The sequence below is a fragment of the Erigeron canadensis genome, chromosome 8 (genome assembly GCF_010389155.1).
Source record: "Erigeron canadensis isolate Cc75 chromosome 8, C_canadensis_v1, whole genome shotgun sequence".
NCBI lineage: Eukaryota > Viridiplantae > Streptophyta > Magnoliopsida > Asterales > Asteraceae > Erigeron > Erigeron canadensis.
In genome coordinates, this window is record NC_057768.1 from 38,221,167 (window position 1) to 38,242,720 (window position 21,554).

Below are 21,554 nucleotides of genomic sequence, written 5' to 3' on the forward strand. Positions count from 1 at the left end.
AAAATAATAAAAAATATTATAATATAATAAATAATTTTATAAAATAATAAACTTTTATCATCTAATATTATTATTTTATAAAGTAAATAACTGTTTATTAAATAATTATTTTACATAAAATAAAAATAAACTATTATAAAATAGAAGTAAATTTATATAAAATTCTGAATTATCGTTGAATAATAATAAATATTAATTTTATAATAATACTAATATATATTAATTATTATAATAATATTAATTCAAACTAATAAAAATAATAATTATTGTTAAATTATTAAATTATTATATTAAATATAATAATAACTGTTATTTATACTAATAATAATTATTTTTAATTGTTATAATTTAGTTATTATAAATATTAATAATAAGTATTTTTAAAATTAATATAATAATAATAATAATAATAGTAATGAAAACTGATAATAGTAATTATTTTTATTTAATTATAATTTGTTTTATTATTCATTATAATAATAATTATTATTATATATAATACTTATTATTTTTATTAATAATAATTATTTATATTTATATTATAATTTAATTTAATAATAATAACTAATTATTATTATATTAATTATATAATTTATAGTATTAGTAATTATTATTATTATAATAATTATTATTATTATAAATAATATTAAGAGAAAAAAAAAATATCTATGAAATAAAACATAATAATAATTTTAGAACAGTAAAATTGTGAATTCCATTGGAATTCAAAACTTTCCATCCAATTTGCTAAGGAATCTTGAATTCCTTCATATGATGGAATTCAAAAGATTCCAATTCCAATTCCTTACGAACCAAACAAGTCATGGAATGAAATCTGAATTCCATTCTGTGAACCAAACAGGATATGGAATAGAATTCAGATTCCATCAAATTACAACGAATTTTGCGAACCAAACACCCCCTTAGATGGAGCTAGAAGTTGGGATTGAAACTAAGAGATTGGAGCTAGAGCCTAGAGTTGAGGGTTAAAGCGACAAGCTAGGCTGTAGTGTAGTTAAGGTCATCTTTTCTAATGCTTTTCAAGAAAGTTTTGTTTTCAAGTCCTTTGTAGCTTTTCTGATTATTATTATTTATAAAAAGAGGGATTTCATATGCACTGTTTTTATCATCCTCGATTTGTCTCACATTAAGGTTTTTTTATCTTATCTTATTTTTTATTTGATCAGTGAAAAAGATAGAGTTGTAAAAAGGGCAAGGGTATAATGTCGTTTTAAGAGTTTTGTACTTTTTAGCATATTTTTAAACCAATAAGATGTTGACATGTGTCACTATAATCTCCTTACAAAAACTTGTCAAAAGTTGCCGATAATGAGTAAGGAACTAAAGTACCAACACTTGCTACTTGCTAGTATTTGCAGAACATAAAAAACAAAAATGAAAAAAAGTAGGGTCATATGATTTTTTCTTTTGTTTTCAATGTTACCCAACGATCATTCCAATCTGTCAAAGGAACTCGAGGCTTGACAAAAATGCCAATAGATATGGTGTAATTGGCACAATGTGCCAAAAAAAAAAATGCTAATGCTATTTGCTGGTTGATTTTGCCAACTACATTGAAAAAAAAAAAAACTCTAATTCTATGTGCTTCTTTATAGGGTTTTTTTTACATGGAAAAACATTTTATAAACCTATATACCTTGACTCTAAAAAGGCCTTACCAAGTAGCCCATGGAGATACTTGATCATATCTCTCCGAATCAATATTTTTAAGATTCTCAATTTAACACGATTTAAAGAAGACAAGAAATGAATAATTTTTGAAGAACTGATGTAAACGTTTTGGTGATGATTGTTTATTTTCATCATATAATATAATATATGTAACTTCTCGTTTTCAAAGCTAGATTGTAAAAGATCTTTCGTTCTTATTAATTATACAATATTAGTACATTACCTACACGATCGAGTGAGACTAGCTATGCAGCACCATTCAGAACACCAACTCAACGTCACCTCACTTTTTATCATTTCATCAGTTTTTAGTCGTTATGGATGTAGAACTATCCAGAACTCAAGACACCACCTTTTTTTCATTTCTTAAATTATATTTAGAAGTTACATAAACTAAATTTATGACTACTTTTTATTCAATATTTATTAATAAAAAGACATTATAAAATATATAATAAAAAGAAAAATAACTCGATAACAGACCTATAAATAAATACATTATATGAATGACTGTAATTTAGTAAACATGTACATATTACAAAGAGTAAAAGATGATATTGCTTTTCAACTTTTCACCTACTTTTCTTTCTCAAATGAAAAAATAAAAAGAAAATAGTGATTTCAATCACAATATAATACTCAAACAGAAAAACATAATTTGATATCAATCATCATAGTTAAAATTTGCAAACGGTAGGTGTTGTAAGTATTTATCGACGATGACCGACTAAAGGCAGTCTAAGATGGCGGAGGATGATGGTCGATAATTTGTGATTGAGAGGTGAGTTTGATGCTTACAAGAATTTGTGGGTTTCATCTTTTTTCATTTTCTCCTCTGTTTTGATTTTTGCTTGTAAATAGTGTATGTATTTTTAGTTTGATGTGGGTCTTCCATGTAAATAAACTAGACTTATGTCCGTGCAATGCGATGACGGTGGGGTTAGTGATGGTGGAGGTGGTGGAGGAGACAGTTGGGGGGGGGGGGGCAGCGACAGTGGGGACGATGATGGGGGCAACGATGGTGGTGAATGTAAAAGTAATAGATATTAAAGGTGGTATTGTATATTTTAAGTTTTGAGAGATCTATACTGTAAATTATTTCATTAAGTGTATTATAGATATATTAGATGGAGATGTTTAAATTAATGAATAAAGGTGGAAGGCATTTTTGGTTTTCAAAGGTCAAAAGTTTAAGGGGAAAAAAAGTGGTTTGTTTTATTAAATAGTATAGATTTTTGATTTATTGGTCCATCATGTTCATTAAAAAACTAAAAAAAGCAAGATACCGAACCTCGGCAAGGAAACCAAAGATCTTGGTGATTCTTGATGTAGTGATCGGTAAAGAATATGGGAGGAATGGATAGTTTTTTGGCGCCGACTGCCAACTAAGTGTTCAGGATTCGGCATCTCTAGTTCATACCCAATGTTCTAATAGTTTATAAAGCCTATTATTGTTGTTTGTTGATGGTGTAAGAGAGTTGGGAATATCATAATGTGTATAGTTCAGTTTTAATCAATTCGAATAATTAAAATTTTGGAAAAGAAAAGGAATAACAAGTTATTTAAGTTATGGTGAATACATCAGTCATATAGCTAGTGCAAGTCATTTAATAGGGATATCGTGGATATATTGTTTTTCAAAATATTACTCTAAATTTTTTTTAAAAAGGGTGTACGTGTAAACTATTTATAGTTAAGTATATATATATATATATACTAGGTTATTTATGTATATGGTAGAGATCTATAGAGAAGGTAGCTTAAAAAGCAAATGTAGAAAATGTAAGTTTTTGATTTTTTTTTTTTAGCTTGTATTTTTTATTTTTTATATTTTTAAACATAAACTCATTCAAAAAAAAAAAAATTTTTTTTAAAAACACAACTTACATATATGTAGATTCCTACGTATGTGTAGACATGTATAAGGTATAAAAACTTACACATGTGTAAGGAAATTTTTTTACCTTTTTAAAGTTTTTTAATTTTATACGGAATGATTTTTCACAAAAAAAAAATAATAAAAATAAAAAATAAAAGGAAAACAAAAAATAAATATCAACCTTTTCTCCTTAAACAACATTCTCATTTGACCTCTCATATATATATATATATATATATATATATATATTGTTTGACGGGAGGATTAATGGCTACCAAATGATATATGGGATCAAGAGATCTTCATCCAAGTACTTTTTTTTTATATATTTATATTTATGTATTGGTTGAAATAAAACAACTTTTAAAATAAAACAAATATGCAATCGTTCTCTTTTAACTATAGTTGTTGTGTATCATCTTTCGCTACTAATTAATAAAGAGTAAGTTACACTTTTCGTTCCTGAAGTTGACATGTTTTTCACTTTTGATTCCTAAACTTTAGAAATTACAATTTTGACCCTAAAGTTGGCCAATTTTTTCAATAATCGTCCTTTGGCCTTACGACGTTAAAATATGGCCGTTAATGTACGCACGTGCTAGACACGTGAGGGCACTAATGTCATTTCACCTTACACCGAGGGACGAAAAGTGAAAAAAATAGCTACTTGAGGGACGAAAAGTAAAAAAATAGCTACTTGAGGGACGAAAAATGAAAATCATACAAATAAATTTATTCTTCCATACTTGCTTCTCCGATCATCTTCTCCTATCATTTTTACCGATGAAATTTTCTGACTATACATTTATTTTTTGATGATACCTAATAAAAACTTGACTTTGAATCCAAATCTAAACCACAAACAAAATCATTTACTCAAATTCATGACATTAAAAGCATAACCAATAAAACAAATTATAGTTCAAACATGTCAGTCATCTTTTTTTTTTCTTTTCTAAATTTTGATTTTAATTGAAAGAGGGACGGTGGATGGTGATGATTCTAGGTGGCGGCGGTGGTTGGTGGTGATTCTAGTCGGCGACGGTTGGTTGGTGGTGAATGTAGACGGCGGTGGTTGGAGGTGACTGTAGATGGCAGTGTTTGGTGGTAATTATAGGCAGCGGTGGCTGGTGGTGATTATAGGCGGTGGTGGTTGTTGTTGATTGTAGTGGCGGTGGCTGTTGGTGATTATAGGCGGCGGTGGCCGGAGGTGGCAGTGGCTTGTGGTGGTTATAGACGACGGTGGCTGGTGTTGGTTACAGACGGCGGTGGCTGGTAGCGGCGACTGTTGTTGGTGGTTATTAGGTGGTGGTGATTGAAGAGACTTAGGGGTAAAGGGGAAATAAATGTCTAGTCGAAAAATTCTATTGGAAAAGACGATCGGAAAGATGATCAGAAAAGAAAGAATGGAAGAATAAATTTATTTGTATAATTTTCATTTTTCGTCCCTCAAGTAGCTATTTTTTACTTTTCGTCCCTCAAGTAGCTATTTTTCACTTTTCGTCCCTCGGTGTAAGGTGAAATGACATTACTGCCCTCACGTGTCTAGCACGTGCGTACGTTAACAGCCATTTTTTAACGCCTTAAGGCCAAAGGACGATTATTGAAAAAATTGGCCAACTTTAGGGTCAAAATTGTAATTTTTAAAGTTTAGGAATCGAAAGTAAAAAGTGTGTCAACTTTAGAGACGAAAAGTGTAATTTACTCATTAATAAATCCTGAAATTCATCATATTAATCATTCACTATGACTTTATTATGTTCATTTGTATATACACCACATAGGAACAAATTCATTCACATATACCAGATCAAGTCTATGAATTGGCTTACAATTAATAGAGACGGTACTAGAAAAAAATTAATAATAAACTAAATTAATAAAGGTCTTGAAAGGAAATATATAAAGAAGGAGACCAAATTTAAAAGTTTATAAAAATTTTTTATAACTTATGATAAAATTTTAATTTCAAAAAGGATGTTGACCCTTTAGGTACCACTTCTGACCCTCAATCATGTCCCTCCATTATAAATTGATCTGTTACAAATGTTAAATCCTTGAACTTATAGCATGCATAAAACTCTAATCTCGATGCAGAAATCCCAACCTCCTAAACCGAACTATCTAAAAGAAGATGAACTAACTCAAGAATGCATGAACTTGATTCCTTCCCTTCCCAAAGAAAAGGGATGGGTTGCAACAACACTATACAAATACCAAGGTTTTTGGCATCCTGCTAAACAGCTGCAAGGAGTGCTTTCATGTCAAAAACACTTTCAAGCTCAAGACACCGATATCCTTCTTGTTACCACTCCCAAATCCGGCACCACCTGGTTAAAGGCCATCTTGTTCGCCTTAGTAAACCGCAAGATTTACCCACTAACCGGCCAAGACCATCACCCGTTATTATCAAACAATCCACATATGCTTGTGCCTTTTTTGGAGCTTAAGCTCTACATAGAGGATGAGAACCCAAATCTCTCATCTTTCACAAATCCAAGACTCTTTTCCACTCACCTACCTTATAAATCTTTACCAAATTCCATCAAAAGTTCACAAGGCAAGCTTGTTTATCTATGTAGAAACCCCAAAGATACTTTCATTTCACTTTGGGCTTTCACAAACAAGTTGAGGTTAGAGGAAATGGGGACTAATTCACTTGAAGAAGTTTTTGAAAAGTTTTGTAGGGGAGTGAGCTTGTATGGACCCTTTTGGGATCATGTGTTAGGTTATTGGGAGGAAAGCTTAAAGAATCCAGAGAAAGTGTTTTTTCTAAAATATGAGGAGATGAAAGAGCAACCAGAGCTTCATTTGAAGAAACTAGCTGACTTTTTAGGATGCTCATTTTCTTTCAAAGAAAAGAAACAAAACATGATTGAAGGCATCTTGAGAATTTGTAGCTTTGATAATTTGAGTAATGTAGAGGTGAACAAGGAAGGAAAGCTTCCATCCGGAGAGGATTGCAACGCCTTCTTTCGTACTGGCAAAGTTGGCGATTGGAAAAATTATTTATCGGCGGAAATGGAAGTGTGTCTCGACAAGATTTGTGAAGAAAAATTATATGGTTCGGGATTGAAGTTTTAGTAAAAAAAAACTGCTAAGTGCTGGCTTTCGCGGACTTTCGAGCCATAATACCTTGACGGTGAATGGAAGAGATTAAGATATATAGACACACTTCCATTTTCTACACACCTAAATGATTGAAAAGGTCTTCCAATCTCTTAATATTGTGCGTGTTTGTATGTTTTTATATATATTTTTGTTTGTATGTTTTCATGGGGAGGATGATCCTACTCCATCAATCAATCCCATAAATAAGATTTCATGTTTTCGGAATTAATGTCAAATCTTTTCTCTAGTTAATATTGACATGCATGATGCATCGTGCCATAGATATAAAAATCAGGAGATTATTAAATGGTTGAGAATCATCTGAACATTAGTATGACTGGGAGATTAGTGGGTACCAAATGATATATGGAATCAAGGGTTTTCATCCAATTAATTTTTTAGATATGAAAATCAGAAACTAAACTTATGTTACTCAATCATTTTTATTCAAACCTTAGAAGGAAAGTAGAAAACCTTTAGTTCAATGAATCATTGATTAGTGTACAATACTTTATGATCAACGACTTTAAGCATCATTCATTTAACCCTTTTCTAAATTCATGTGTAAAATATGAAATATTTGGAGTTTTGCAAGTCGATAAGCAAGTGTCAATTTCATTTGCTTTTATGTAGCATCATTATTGCATTAATCTAACCAAACTATCCTATGATTAATCAAACTATATATCCTATGTTTCCTATAATATGTCTTTTGGATATTCATATAACATACATAATATCACCCATATTAACAAATCAGAGCATTCACTATTAGAAAAATCAAAAATAATGACGGGCAAAATCTGTCCCTAAACGTATTTACCAACGGATTTTCGACAAATTTCATTCGACCCTAAAACCGCCCTCGGTAATATTTGGTGACGGAATTATCGACGGGCTTATAGTTTGCGATGGAATTTCGACGTCACTATCCATCGAAAATTTTCAAACGGATTACCGACGTCACTTTTCAAACTATCCACTACAAAAAATATTGCATTTGTTCACACTTTTAGGTGAGTGTGAACAAATTAAAAAATTTGTCACGCGTTTTAGTGTGTAGAAATATATTGAATTAAAAGTGTATGGAAATTTCTTCACACTAAAAAGTGTATATAAATAAAAGTTCACACTTTTTAGTGTGAACTTTCATAGTTATTTTGTCACACCTCATTTGTTCACGGTAACTTTTTTAGCTACCGTGGACAAATAGAGTGCGACAAAATAATTATGAAAGTTCACACTAAAAAGTGTGAACTTTTATTTCTACACACTTTTTAATGTGGAAAAATTATCACACACTTTTAATTCAATATATTTCTACACACTAAAAAGCGTGACAAAATATTTAATTTGTTTACACTCACCTAAAAGTGTGAATAAATGCAATATGATTTATAATGATCCTATGATTAATCAAACTATATATCCGATCCTATGTTTCCTATAATATGTCTTTTGGATACTCGTATAACATACATAATTCCCTAAAATCGCCATCGGTAATATTTGACCATCCAACAATATCTTTGTGTTGAAAATAGCTTTGGTTCCTATTTTTCCATAATACTAAAAGTTTATCAAAATTAGTTGCTTCTCTATTGCATGTATCCTTAATTAATTGGATTGAGATTCTCTAAAGTTAATCAAACTTTCTAAATAAAATTGAATCAACTTTAATTAGTGGATTAAATCCAATAGTCATAATGTAAACATTAATAACTTTGACTTTTAAAATTGATTCAACTTTACCATAAATCCTATAAATAAATTAAGTCCACCACTTTGACTCTTTGAGAAAGGTATCCATATTTTCAAATTTAAGTGAGTCTATATTCTATAGTTCAGCTATCTTACATTACGTGAACAAATGGAATATTCTGTGATCTTTTGAGCCATGCGCCCATGCATAGTCGTGACTCGTGAGGTATGAAGCACCAAAGCTTCCAATACAAATAAAGTCAAATTATCTGATCTCAATCGGGGCCCTCTCTACTGGCTGTGCATTAAACCCACCTTGTGGAAAAAGCCCATTTCAGTAGTTGACTCCAATAGCAAAAAGCCCATCTGGTTGTTAATTTCCAGTTTAATTTCCACAAAATAACACTTTTAAAGGTGGTCTGGGACTATATGATGAAACTCTATCTGTTTGCACCCATTGATGTTAAAACATAAAACTATATAATTAAAGAATTAATCATTCAATATAAACGACCACGTGTTTAAAAGTTAAAACATTATGGATGAGCATGCGCATCACCTGGTTTTATGTAGTGATGCAAAAAGGCTTATGCGAAAGAGTGTCCAATTCTAACAATAGAAGAAGATAGGTGTTATGCTAGCAATTATCTAGAATAATGACTCGAACATAAAGGTGTTTATGGATAGATTAAACTCGATCGGTACACTACAAGAAATTAGCAAATCGGCAACAATTTTAGCGACACTCTATTCTATGTTACTAAGTTGCGACTCAAATAGCGACATTTTAGCGACATTGGCTTCATAATGTTACAAATTGTGTTGTAAATTACATCACAAATTTTACAACATCTCCAACAAGTCACTAACTTTGTTTGAAAAATTGTGACAATATAAACGACCACGTGTTTAAAACATTATGGATGAGCATGCGCATCACCTGGTTTCATGTAGTGATGCAAAAAGGCTTATGCGAAAGAGTGTCCAATTTTAACAATAGAAGAAGATAGGTGTGATGCTAGCAATTATCTAGAATAATGACTGGAACATAAAGGTGTTTATGGATAGATTAAACTCGACCGGTACACTACAAGAAATTGGCAAATCGGCAACAATTTTAGCGACACTCTATTCTATGTTACTAAGTTGCGACTCAAATAGCGACATTTTAGCGACATTGGCTTCATAATGTTACAAATTGTGTTGTAAATTACATCACAAATTTTAAAACATCTCCAACACGTCACTAACTTTGTTTGAAAAATTGTGACAATATAAACGACCACGTGTTTAAAACATTATGGATGAGCATGCGCATCACCTGGTTTCATGTAGTGATGCAAAAAGGCTATGCGACTATGATGCACGGGGACGCCTGATTGGTCAGGGTACCCGTCCCGGGGACGTTTAGGGGACGGGGACGGCTAGGAATCGGCATGGGGACGTATCGAAATTTGGGGACGGCGGGAGAAGGAGTCTGGGGACGTTTCGGGGGAATATGGGGACGTTTCCTAGCCCATTTAGGGTTTAGAGTTTGTATTCCCTTCAAATTAGAACCAGACCATAAAAAACTCTAACCGACCTGTGGACTTATGCGACATTATATATATACAGCTAACAAATCTCAATTAATATCATACACATCCATATATTATTTTCGACTATCGAAGACGAACAACATCCATATATTGTTGATAATTAATTATTTTTGGAACATGTAGTATGTTTTGAGTTTACATTTTACATCAATATCTATCTATTTTGAGTTTTCTTTAATATATTTTTTATTTTTTATATGTTTTTATTGTCGTACCCTTGCCGTCCCCGTATCTTTTTTTTTTTTTGCCGTTTCCCGTACCCGTATCGTCCCCGTACCCCTTCGCCGTACCCGTCTCGGTGCAACCTAGTTATGCGAAAGAGTGTCCAATTTTAACAATAGAAGAAGATAGGTGTGATGCTAGCAATTATCTAGAATAATGACTGGAACATAAAGGTGTTTATGGATAGATTAAACTCGATCGGTACATAGTGAAATTAATTGTCGGATGAAATACAAGGAAGCAACTTTTGTTTGGATAGCGGGCTGAATGTGGTTGACATTAAATCAGTGGCTTAAATTTGGTGTTAATTCTTTTTTACCTTTTCTTTGATTTGGGTGTAATATGTGATATATCGTTGACTGTCGTTATCTAGCTAGCATCAACTCTTTCTAGCTTCAAACCATATTAGAAGTTGCAATTTATGTTGGTGGCTACACAAATTAAGATTGATCAAAATGTAGAAAAATGTGTGTACCTCTTTATTTAACATCGGAGACATTTTATTATAATCCTTAAAAACAGTAACAACAAAAAATCCTAACGAGTGGCTAAACCAAACAAGAACTATATTCAACCTACAACTAAACCCCTAATTACTAGGACCTTAATTAATTATTAAGGGAAAACAAATATGAACTTTGACATACATGAAACCTTATCCTAACAATTAATTAATGCTTTACGAAGTAGACAGATCTATATGACACAAGAAAGTAGAGTAACTATGAAATATCTATGCAATTGCAACCCATTAAAATCAACTTAAACTACTCGTATATGTTATATTTAGAAAGTAGTTTGAAAATAGTAGGTATAAAGCAAAGGGGGATAAAGACATGTGTAACTGTAGCAAGTGATCAGAGCCAGAACGTGAATTGTCTGTTAAGTTTAATTGGCTCGATGTCATGTGCACCCGGCCGGTGCTATTTCCAAAACAATATCTCATGGGTTATGTCCTTTGTCTTTGCATAGGTCTTTGTGCAGTCAAACCCCCGTTGACTATTATATTATATAGTTAATGCTTTTAAGGGCGAGCAAAAAATGAGATAAGTACCGCAATTTGGCAAAGCAGTAACACCAATCCCTATCATGAGGCACGCGGTATTGGCAAAAGAAATCAACATGCCGATGGAGAGAGACATGGGTAGGCAAAATAGATGTGAGTTTTATTTGATTTACAAAATTTTAACAAGTTGTCAACCTCTTATCACCTTAATTAAGATATGTAACACATATAGATTAGCTTTTGTAAGTCAATAAGCAAAATCTGTTTAGTTGTTGAACATAATATATATGTTTAGTCTCCACTAAACCCTTTCAAATTATCCTCCGATCCAAAAATATACATATGATGATTAACATTCCTAAGTCTAAATATGTCAGGCACAAAAAAAAGAGATCAAGATTTAAGACACATGAGTAAATTAGAAGGAAAGAAAAAGTATTAATCCATAAATCGATTTTTGAGTTGAGTAGGCGTTTTTAGACTTTATGACCATACATTTCTATGGGACCAGTTGCAAGGTGAGAAGATTTTAACAGAAACGAAATAAAAACTTGAAAACGCCGACCACAGTGGGAGTCGAACCCACGACCTTCTGATCCGAAGTCAGACGCGCTAATCCACTGCGCTATGCGGTCGAATGAAATGAGTCATCAACTTATTATATATATTCAAGTAATAAAGTTCTTCATTATACCCTCTATAAATTTACCATTATTTAGTGAAGGCTTACATCACCAATTTCTTCCCTAAAAACATAAGCTTATTTTAAGCTTTATCTTCACCACATGATATTGACATAATATATATCAGACAAAAAGAAAATGATCTTTTGATTTGATAGTTAAAATATTTAAAAGTAGAAGGTTCTCTATAAGAGGTCTTAATTTCAAGCATGGACATATGTGTTTAATCTTTAATCTTATAATTTGGGCCTTTGGGAGTTTGGGGTATCACTTGTTGGTTTGATAAAATTTAGTTTTTGTAAAAAATATACTACTCGTGTACTAAACACAAGAAAATCTCATGGAGTCACAAGAAAATCTCATGGAGTAGTCAAAACCCGTTTTGGGCCGGGCTAATACATAGCCTCTCCATTTATAGAAAGGAGTAGATGAATGTTTTTAGAATGTGAATGGCCACTTAAATGAGAAACGTGACACTCACTTTCTATAAAAATAGAATCTGATTCAAACATCACGTACTCTGCCGTCGTGTGGCGGATCGCATCTGCATTGCAACTTTCTGAAAATTGGCAGAAAAAAAAAAGTGTCTGATGTAAATGTTGCCTCACAAACAACTTCCGGGAATCAAGATTTTGTGTCTTATAAAACATATCACATGAGTGGCCACTAAACAAAAAGGATCCATTTACCGTCCAATCGGAAGTATATTTTTTTTGGAACGGCATTATATTATAAAGTAAAAATCATCAAGCAAAATACTTTGATGATATAGGTACAATTACAAATACAATATCTAAAGAGATAAACCCGAAATACGGCAACGGAAAAGCTCAACAAAGCTTGCAAAAAATTTAGTGGGTTTTAAAACCACTCATCCCGTGAAATATGGAGCTTTCTACATCTAGTCGTAGCCCACAAGTAGTATTGAGCCACAATAAAATCAAACAAAAAGTCTGAGCGATTCTTACCCGGAAAGAAAACTTGATCATTCCGATATTTTCAAATAGCCCAAATTATACAAAAAATGATAGCTTCAATACACATCTTAGCGAAATAATCCGAACATCTTTTATACTATGTAATAATAGTGCTATATATGTATTTTTATTGTAAATAATTGTATCATACTAGGGATGTTTCTAAATATTTGCATTTTCCTACTTAATTTTCTTTGTATTGATGCCAATATTTCTCAACTTGTTATACTTATAATTGTATCATATACTAGGATGTTTCTAAAGATTTGCATTTATTATTTTTGTATTGGTGCCTATATTTCTTTTCTCATTGTACTTATTACAATAAAACTTTTATAAATTAATAGTGTTAGGGCTGAGATATTTTATTAATTTAGTGATTTTAATTTATTGAGTGTTGATTTCCACTAATCTCTTAAGTTGGGTCTAGACAAATTATTACTTTTATTGAGGTATTAATTTATAGAATATTATTTTATAGAGGTTTGATTGTGTAATGAAAATAATGAGAAGAGAAATATAAGACTTCCAAATGAGAGAGAAATATAATAGTCACCTTTCAGGAAGAAATAAAACTTACTTTTACATATACGAGTAATTAATTATTGTTTCATGGTTGACTATTGTATACTACATTAGACTCTAGCTAGTTTGACTGGGACTAGGTACGGTTCGAAAGCCATATCGTAAGCCGTCATTTGTGGAGGTATATGAAACGTGATTGATGAATGATGATATGTTTGATAAAATTAGTACTCGTATTTGTTTACTCATTTGGTCTAGTAATAATCATCTATCAATTAAATGTAAAAAGTTTTTAAAAAATGAAATAATAGAGTTTCTAAAAGTTTTTTTATTTTTTTTTATTTTTAAATGTCAGTATTTTTTTTTATTTGAAAGGTGAATTTCGCTTGAAACTTCTGCAATTCGACAGAGAGAGGTCTAGCATATGTTGTCTTATCCGAATACGCGCTAGAGAGCTCTCTCGAAGTAGAAATGCATATTTCAAATACCCAATGGGAGGAAACCCCCCTACTAATCCGCCTGAAGGTACGACGATTAATAGGGGTAAACCATGTTCCCTCAGACTTAAACATGGGTATACCCAAACCAAGCCCTCATAGAGGGATTACCTATATTATCCTTGTGTTTAAGTGTTTGGTATACATTTAACTAAAATAATCGATAATGTTAATCTATAATACCTAATAATGGAGAGTAGACATTTCATTTTAAACAATTAGGAGCTATCGTCCCTCTTTTTTTTACATCTCCCAATCTCCCAATAATAATAAACCAACTCCCTAAATTCAATCTTAAAAAGTATTAACCCTTGGATGAAAAGCAAGTTTGAATTTTAATCCTTGGATTACTTTGCTTGCATCATCTACCTTTTTTTATATTTATTCCCTAAATTACTAAGTATTAAATGCTTAAATAACTCATATCAAATTAAGAACTTTGAACAATTATAAATTAGATGACATCAATCAATGTTTTACGTCAACCTACATATACCTTTAATATTCATTATAAGTATTTTATTATATGTTATAATTTTTATAATTTTGAGTTTTTGTTTGATATAAAAGATAAGTTACCAATTAATTTTATAATTAAATTAATCAGATAGTTCATTATTAAGTATTGTCAAACTAAAGATAAAATATTGACAAAAATATATATAATAATAATAAATAATTTAGTAAATTTTTGTGTTAGAAAACCACAATGTGTCGTCTTGTAGTTTATAATAATAATAATAATGATAATAATAATAATAATAATAAATACATAAGAAGATGTAATCCAACGTTTTTAGTTATTATGATGATGTAAATTTTATAAAATTTAAAGTCTTATTAATTAGTTTAATTTAAATCAAGACACGTATCATGCTACATTTCGTCCTACGAGATATACAATATTTCTTTTTCGGTTTATTGGTAAATAGATGTTTCACTATTTTAAGCAAGAATACTTTGAACACCTTTATAACTTTTATTTTAAATACTTTTAAATTTGTATGATTCTACTATGATTTCAAGTTATACCTTTTAATTTATTTATCTATTTTTAAATTTTATAAATTATTTTATCAAAGATATTCTTGGTAGACCATGTACAAAACAGTATGTACTATCTATATATCATTGATTTCATAACCCATGATATTTTTATATTCTCATTCATTATATTTATTATTGTTGGTTTTAACCATTTTATTTTATATACCAGAGTTTAGACCCGTGTTCAACATTTGATACAGACATTACGATATTATTAATATTAGATATTTATACATTTAATTCATAAAAGCTTATAGTTTTGAATATATACTGATCTAAGTGTTATACTTTGCAGATATTATTAATATTAGATATTCATACATTTAATTTATAAAAGCTTATAGTTTTGAATATGCAGATTTAAGTGTTATACTTTGCAAATTGTAGTACAATAATCACATGCAACAATAAATTCTTTATTATAAAAAATTTTTAAATTCAATTGTATTCATAATGTGATATTATTATGAAAGATAATTAAGAATTAAACTATAAACATACTTGTGATCATGTATTTGACGTTAAAGTATATGTAATTGATCATGTACTTATATGTGGATTCCGATTAAGTTTTTTTCTTAATTCTATCCCTTTTTTTTTCAAATGTTATTATTCTATACATGATTAGGTTGATTTTTAGATTGCTTTTTAGGTTGATTAATTATTTTTCAAATATTTTTAGGTTTGATTAATCATTTACCATAGAATTTTAGGTTGATTTATTATTTATCATTTATTTATGAAAAATGATTAATCAACCTAACTCATTAACCTAAAATTTATCTAAAACCTAAAAATTTTGACACGTGAATTTCACAATAGGGTGTGCAAATACATGAAAATGAAATAATTTTTTGTTTGGTAAAAAAAAGACATCGAAGACATGGAAATATAGAATTTTTCGGGAAATAGATTACTTCAAGTTTTGATTTTCATCCTATTTTGGAAGAAATGAGTTTCATTCAAAAAAATTTATCCGTGTTTACATATTGAAAAACAATATGATTGTAAGCAAAAATAGTATGAATATGAAAGTCACGTGTTTTGTAAATTTCCATCCAAATCTGAAAAAATTATCTCATCTTTTATCCCTCTTTCATATGTTTTTTGAGAAATACTTTTTTCTTTCAAATTCTATATCTCCATTTTATTAGAAAATGGGTATAAATATGTAGGTCACATACTTACATTCCACTCTTTGATTAAATTGATATAACTTTTTTTTTGAATCATTCTTTAATGTATTATTTTTATATTTATTTGTAAAAATCGAGAAAGAAGGACTCATGGTGGATGGGCTTTTATCTAATTATAAACTAAATAAATGTGGGTTTGAATTAAGTCAATGTTGTGAACTCACAAAATGCCATCATCTTATTGTTGAGTTGATTTTTATTTTTTTAGGTTAATTTATCATTATCTTTTATTTATAATTACATGTATAGTATTATAAAACATCAAAATGTGTAGTATTATAAAACATCAAAATATTATTAGTAATATATATTACCCCGCGTATTACGCGGGTTAATAATCTAGTCTTCTATATATTACATATTTAATTAGACTAAAATACCTCTAAAATTGTTGTCGATGTCATATCAATCGATGTCACCCGTCGTCGCTACCGCCACCACTGACAATTGCTGTCACATTACACAAACACACTTGAATTCTAGTTGTAGTCAAGAGTAAAATAAGTAATTGATTCATATTTTAAATACATTTTTATAAAAAATAAATATTTGTTTAAAGAAAAGAGATATAATGAAAATGAGATAGTAAAAGTATTTAATTAAGGATGTTTTTTTAAAATGCGATTTTTGAATAAAAATGAACCCTCCTTAATCGACAGTGAATAGTTGGTTATTTAAACCGAAACCCATTACCACGAGCGGAAAATGGTGTGAAGGGAAAAACCTCACCGGACTTATCTCTTCAACAATTAAAGATTTATAGAATATAAATTTACATTTGACTAAGATTTAAACTTTCACTTTATAAGTATAACCAATATAACCTAGATGTTTCATCTGTTTAGTTTAATGGATCATTGACTATATAAATATAAACTATATCGTTGTCTATAGAAGAATAAACTAATTTACATGAAATCGAAGGAACTTACTCCTTAATTAACACATTCACACTGGAAAAGAAGCCCACTTGATATCGTTGGAAACCTCGATCTTTGTAAAATTGAAACGTTATACCTACTTACATGTTGTTAAAAATATGCTTCAATGTTGTTTTAACTCATTGATAGACAATTATTTTTTTTAAGAAATCTGGAAATTTTTAAGGAAAGGCCAAGTCTTACATGTAAAAAAAGAAAAAAAATTAGTTGGGCTAACATGTCTTCTTTCACCTATAATAGGTTTCGAACTGTGATGTTGGAAAATTCCAAGCTGGAATATGATTGAATACAGTGATACCATTATTTGTACGCTAATATTTCAGTAAACCGTTCAAATAGAAAAAAAGTTTATAATAAACTGTTGATACGAATTAATTGTGGACTGTTCGTGTTTTGGTTTGGTTGCGACTTGCGAGTACCTTTTTCTATTTCCGTTTTTTCATGCTTTTCTTAAACACTTTTAACGTATCTATCAATATAATAAAACAAGATTGGGTATTTATTACGCGACACATGGTGTAATTTAAAAACGACGCATATACTTTTATAGTTAAGTTATACTCCGTATAGATTAGTTTTATTAAATTTTATATAATGGATAAGTTGATCCTTATCTAATTTGATAACTGATAGTTATGTACAATCGATTTAAATTTAACTTATTTAATCAGTCATGTCCTCATTGGTTTACAAAATGAAAATTGTTTAATATAGAGTAACCTTATAACTATCAAACTATAGAGAAACAAATAAAAATAAACCTCAATAATCATTCTAGATCACACATTCTTTCCATTTTTCTCTCTCTTCAATTAAATAATAAAATTCACCCAAATCATTCAAAATGTTTTATCTCACAAACCGTAAATCGTTAGACGAAACAAAAAACATGAGTAGTCTTAAAATTTCGTCCTCTTTTATTGGAGATCCAATTCGATACACTTTTGATGACTTTTTAACTTTTTGTTTTTTTCCTCTTGTACTTGTGTACCTACACATGTGTAGGATCATTATTTTCACATGTAAATTAGTAAATGAGCATATGTACACAACAACGAAGATTAAGAGCGGAGCCCGTCAATCCATGGCGGATCCATGGTGGCCAAAGGCGGAGCCCGTCAATCCATGGCGGAGTCATGGTGGCCAAGGGTGGAGTCTGTCAGTCCATGGCGGAGCCATAGCGGCTAAGGGCGGAGTCCGTTAGGTAGATCACCCATCACCGGTCACCCCCTTATCACCTATCACCCTTTATAACCTATCACACTATGACCTATCACCTTCAATGACCAATCACCCCTACCAACTTTGGTTTATAAATATCCTTAAGGGCGAAACCCGCTTTGAATCATAATTTTTGTTCAACCTACACATGGGTAAGTTATGTGTAAGTACAAAAAGAAAACGAAAATTATAAAGTCGTCAAAGTATATCGAATTGGATCTCTAATAAAAGAAGACGAAATTTTAAGACTACTCATGCGTTTTGTTTCATCAAACGATTTACGGTTTGTGAGATAAAACATTTTAAATGATTTGAGCGAATTTTATTATTTAATTGAAGAGAGAGAAAGAGAGAAAAAATGTGTGGTCCAGAATGACTCTTAAGTTCTTTTTTTTATGAATTTTCATAATAACTCACCCCTCAAACTATAATATTATTATTATTATATTTGTATATATATTTTACACCGTTTAAATTCATTTATATATAAGACCGACTTGCCGTTAATTTTGTGGATTACATTCTTACCATATAATTTAACCGTTAACTTTGGGATTTAACTTAGGGATAAGTATCTTGTAGTGTAACAAACTTTGAACGAATGTCTATAATAGGAAATAACTAAAGTTGTGTGTATTGTATGTAAACAACTCGAAAATAATGTTTATTGTATGTAAGAAAATGTATTCAACCAATTAAAATCAGACAAGTGGCACCTCTATATGGTTGCCACGTATGTTTTCCTACATACAATAAACATTTTTGTAAGTTATTTACATCCAATATACAAAACTTTAGTTATTTCCTATTATAGACATTCGTTCAAAGTTTGTTACATTTCAGGATAATTATCCCTTTAACTTGTGAGTTTACTCCAACTCAATTCTTAAACTTCAATCTTCATGAATCTGGTATGGTTATTATTATTTCATTTATTCGATCTTATGTAATAATATTATATTATGTATTTTATTTAATTATTAGCTAATAAGTTTGTAGTATATTGTATATGATGATGATTATTTTCATTTAATACTATCAATCAAAATACGCTTTTATGTAAATTTGTATTTATGTATAGTTAGTTTATTTGGTTCATAGATTTATTGTGTTTCATTCTCATTACATGTGTAGCTTGTGTTTGATTTAAACTAATTATCATTTAAATGCTAGTAATATCTTTGAGAAATTCAAGCTAAACGAAAAGGCTATGTATCCATGAAGTATAATATTTTTTGATTCTTATATAGTTTTGTTTCCAATGTCATTTACTCATCAACTCATCATCTACAATGTATATAAAATCATCACCAAGATCTATATATGATAAATCCGTATATCATACAGGTATTAAGACTAATTAAGTTAATATAATATGATAAAGAAACCACTTTACCTTTCTTGAATACTTACCAATCATAAATTACCTAAAGAGTAAAAAATGATGAAAATTAACTAAAATATAATACCAATTTTATCGGATGTCCCGGAAGGGACAAATAATATAAAGTAGGTTTACACATTTGATTCGGTTTTCCATACAAAACGGGAAAAGTGAACCAAGTTGAAACATTTAGTTTTAGAAAACTCAAACTAAATAAACCAGTTTGGTTCCATTTTTGATTTTTTTTTCCAGTCGCTTTAAATTAAGGAAAATGATAATGACAGTCCTAAGGTTGTCATTAACAACTTATTACATGCATAAAAAGTAGTACTTTATATATCAATAACCGCCTCCAGAATTTTCGCAAGACAAAGTACAAATTTTAATGCATCAAATTAACTAATACTGACAACCCTAAAGGCTGTCATTAACAAAACTCTTAAATTAATTCTTAGAATCTTGGTTCAATTTTTACTCATCCATACTTTATCATATCTAGCCTAAGTTATACGTACATTACATTAATTCAACATATGTGACAATAATTAAATAAATCTTAGTGTTAATGTTTCAATTAATTTTAAAAAATATTTAAAATAATGAACATTTCTTAGGTGTAATAGTTTTTATTTGTTTGAATATGAATACAAATATTATATGCTAAACAATGATAAACAACACTCATTCTAGTTAAAAATGAGATTTATGAAATGTAAGATGTAAATTGTCATATATCTATATGATGCTAAAACCTTATAAAAAGAGATTTGATAAAGCGTTATAAGTGACATGCAAGTGTTGTGTGTGGAAAAAAGCAAACATATAGTCTACGCCAAAACATGATGATTAATTTGTAAAGATAAATTATGGGTATCAACAACACTTAAATATAAAACATATAAAGTAAGTATATATGTGAATAAAAAGGCATGTAAGATATAGGGGTGTAAAAAATGAACCGGAAAACTGAAAAACTGGTCCGAACCACATGATTCGAAACCCAAAAAAAATGAAACCCGAAAAAACCGAAAACATAAAAACCGAAGTGTAACGGTTCGGTTACGGTTTTCAATATTCATTACCCGCGGTTAACCGAACCGAACCGAATTTTGATATATACCTACATATAATCATATATATGTATATTTACACATATATGTATTCATATGAATACATCATTCACATATCTCTTTAGCTAAATTTTTGTATTTGTTGTCTAAGATATTAACAATTTTACTAACTTTCTTTCACAATCTATGATTAATTTTGAATATTATAAGTAATTTTCTTATATATATACTCTTTTTAAGAAAAACTATTAACTTTGTTTAAGATATTTATCAAAAACATTAGGAATATCATACAAAAGACATTTTAAGTAGTAAATCATGATACTCTTAGATAGAAACTTGCATTGTATAAATAAAACGTTAGCAAAAAGTAATTCACAATTAGATAAAATGTATATTTATTTATAAAACAAAATATTAATGTAGTTAAATAACTATTATATATATAAAAAAAATTAATTAATGCAATGTAAATTTACTATTGTAATTAAACTTAAACTTTATATTAGCATAACTTTAATAAATGATTAACTGAAAATAAAACCGAAATTAACCGACTTTTTCGAGTAATCGAACTTAATGGTTCAAAATTTATAAATAACCGAACCGAACTGAAACCCGGAAAACGGTTCAAATTTTCTAGCTAACCGAATCAAACCGAACCGTTTACAACCCTAGTAAGATACTAAGTATGTAAGCATGTAAACTCATAAATATCTATATTAGGGGGCAAAGAGCACTATAATTAAACACATCCTAAACGAGTTAAGTACTTTATATCTAAAGGCAGAAATGTAAAACTCA

General features: G+C 29.7%; 1 protein-coding gene and 1 non-coding gene across 2 annotated transcripts; one reads left to right on the forward strand and one right to left on the reverse strand.

Annotated features, from left to right (window-relative positions):
* Positions 1–5,662: 5,662 nt before the first annotated feature.
* Positions 5,663–6,758, forward strand: LOC122609729 (cytosolic sulfotransferase 12-like). The gene has a single exon (XM_043782676.1). The coding sequence runs from the start codon at positions 5,663–5,665 to the stop codon at positions 6,653–6,655; it is 993 nt and encodes a 330-aa protein (XP_043638611.1). The 3' UTR covers positions 6,656–6,758.
* A 5,012-nt stretch (positions 6,759–11,770) lies between these two features.
* Positions 11,771–11,844, reverse strand: TRNAR-UCG. Its single transcript has one exon. It is a non-coding gene; the product is annotated as a tRNA-Arg (tRNA).
* Between the last annotated feature and the right edge of the window lie 9,710 nt (positions 11,845–21,554).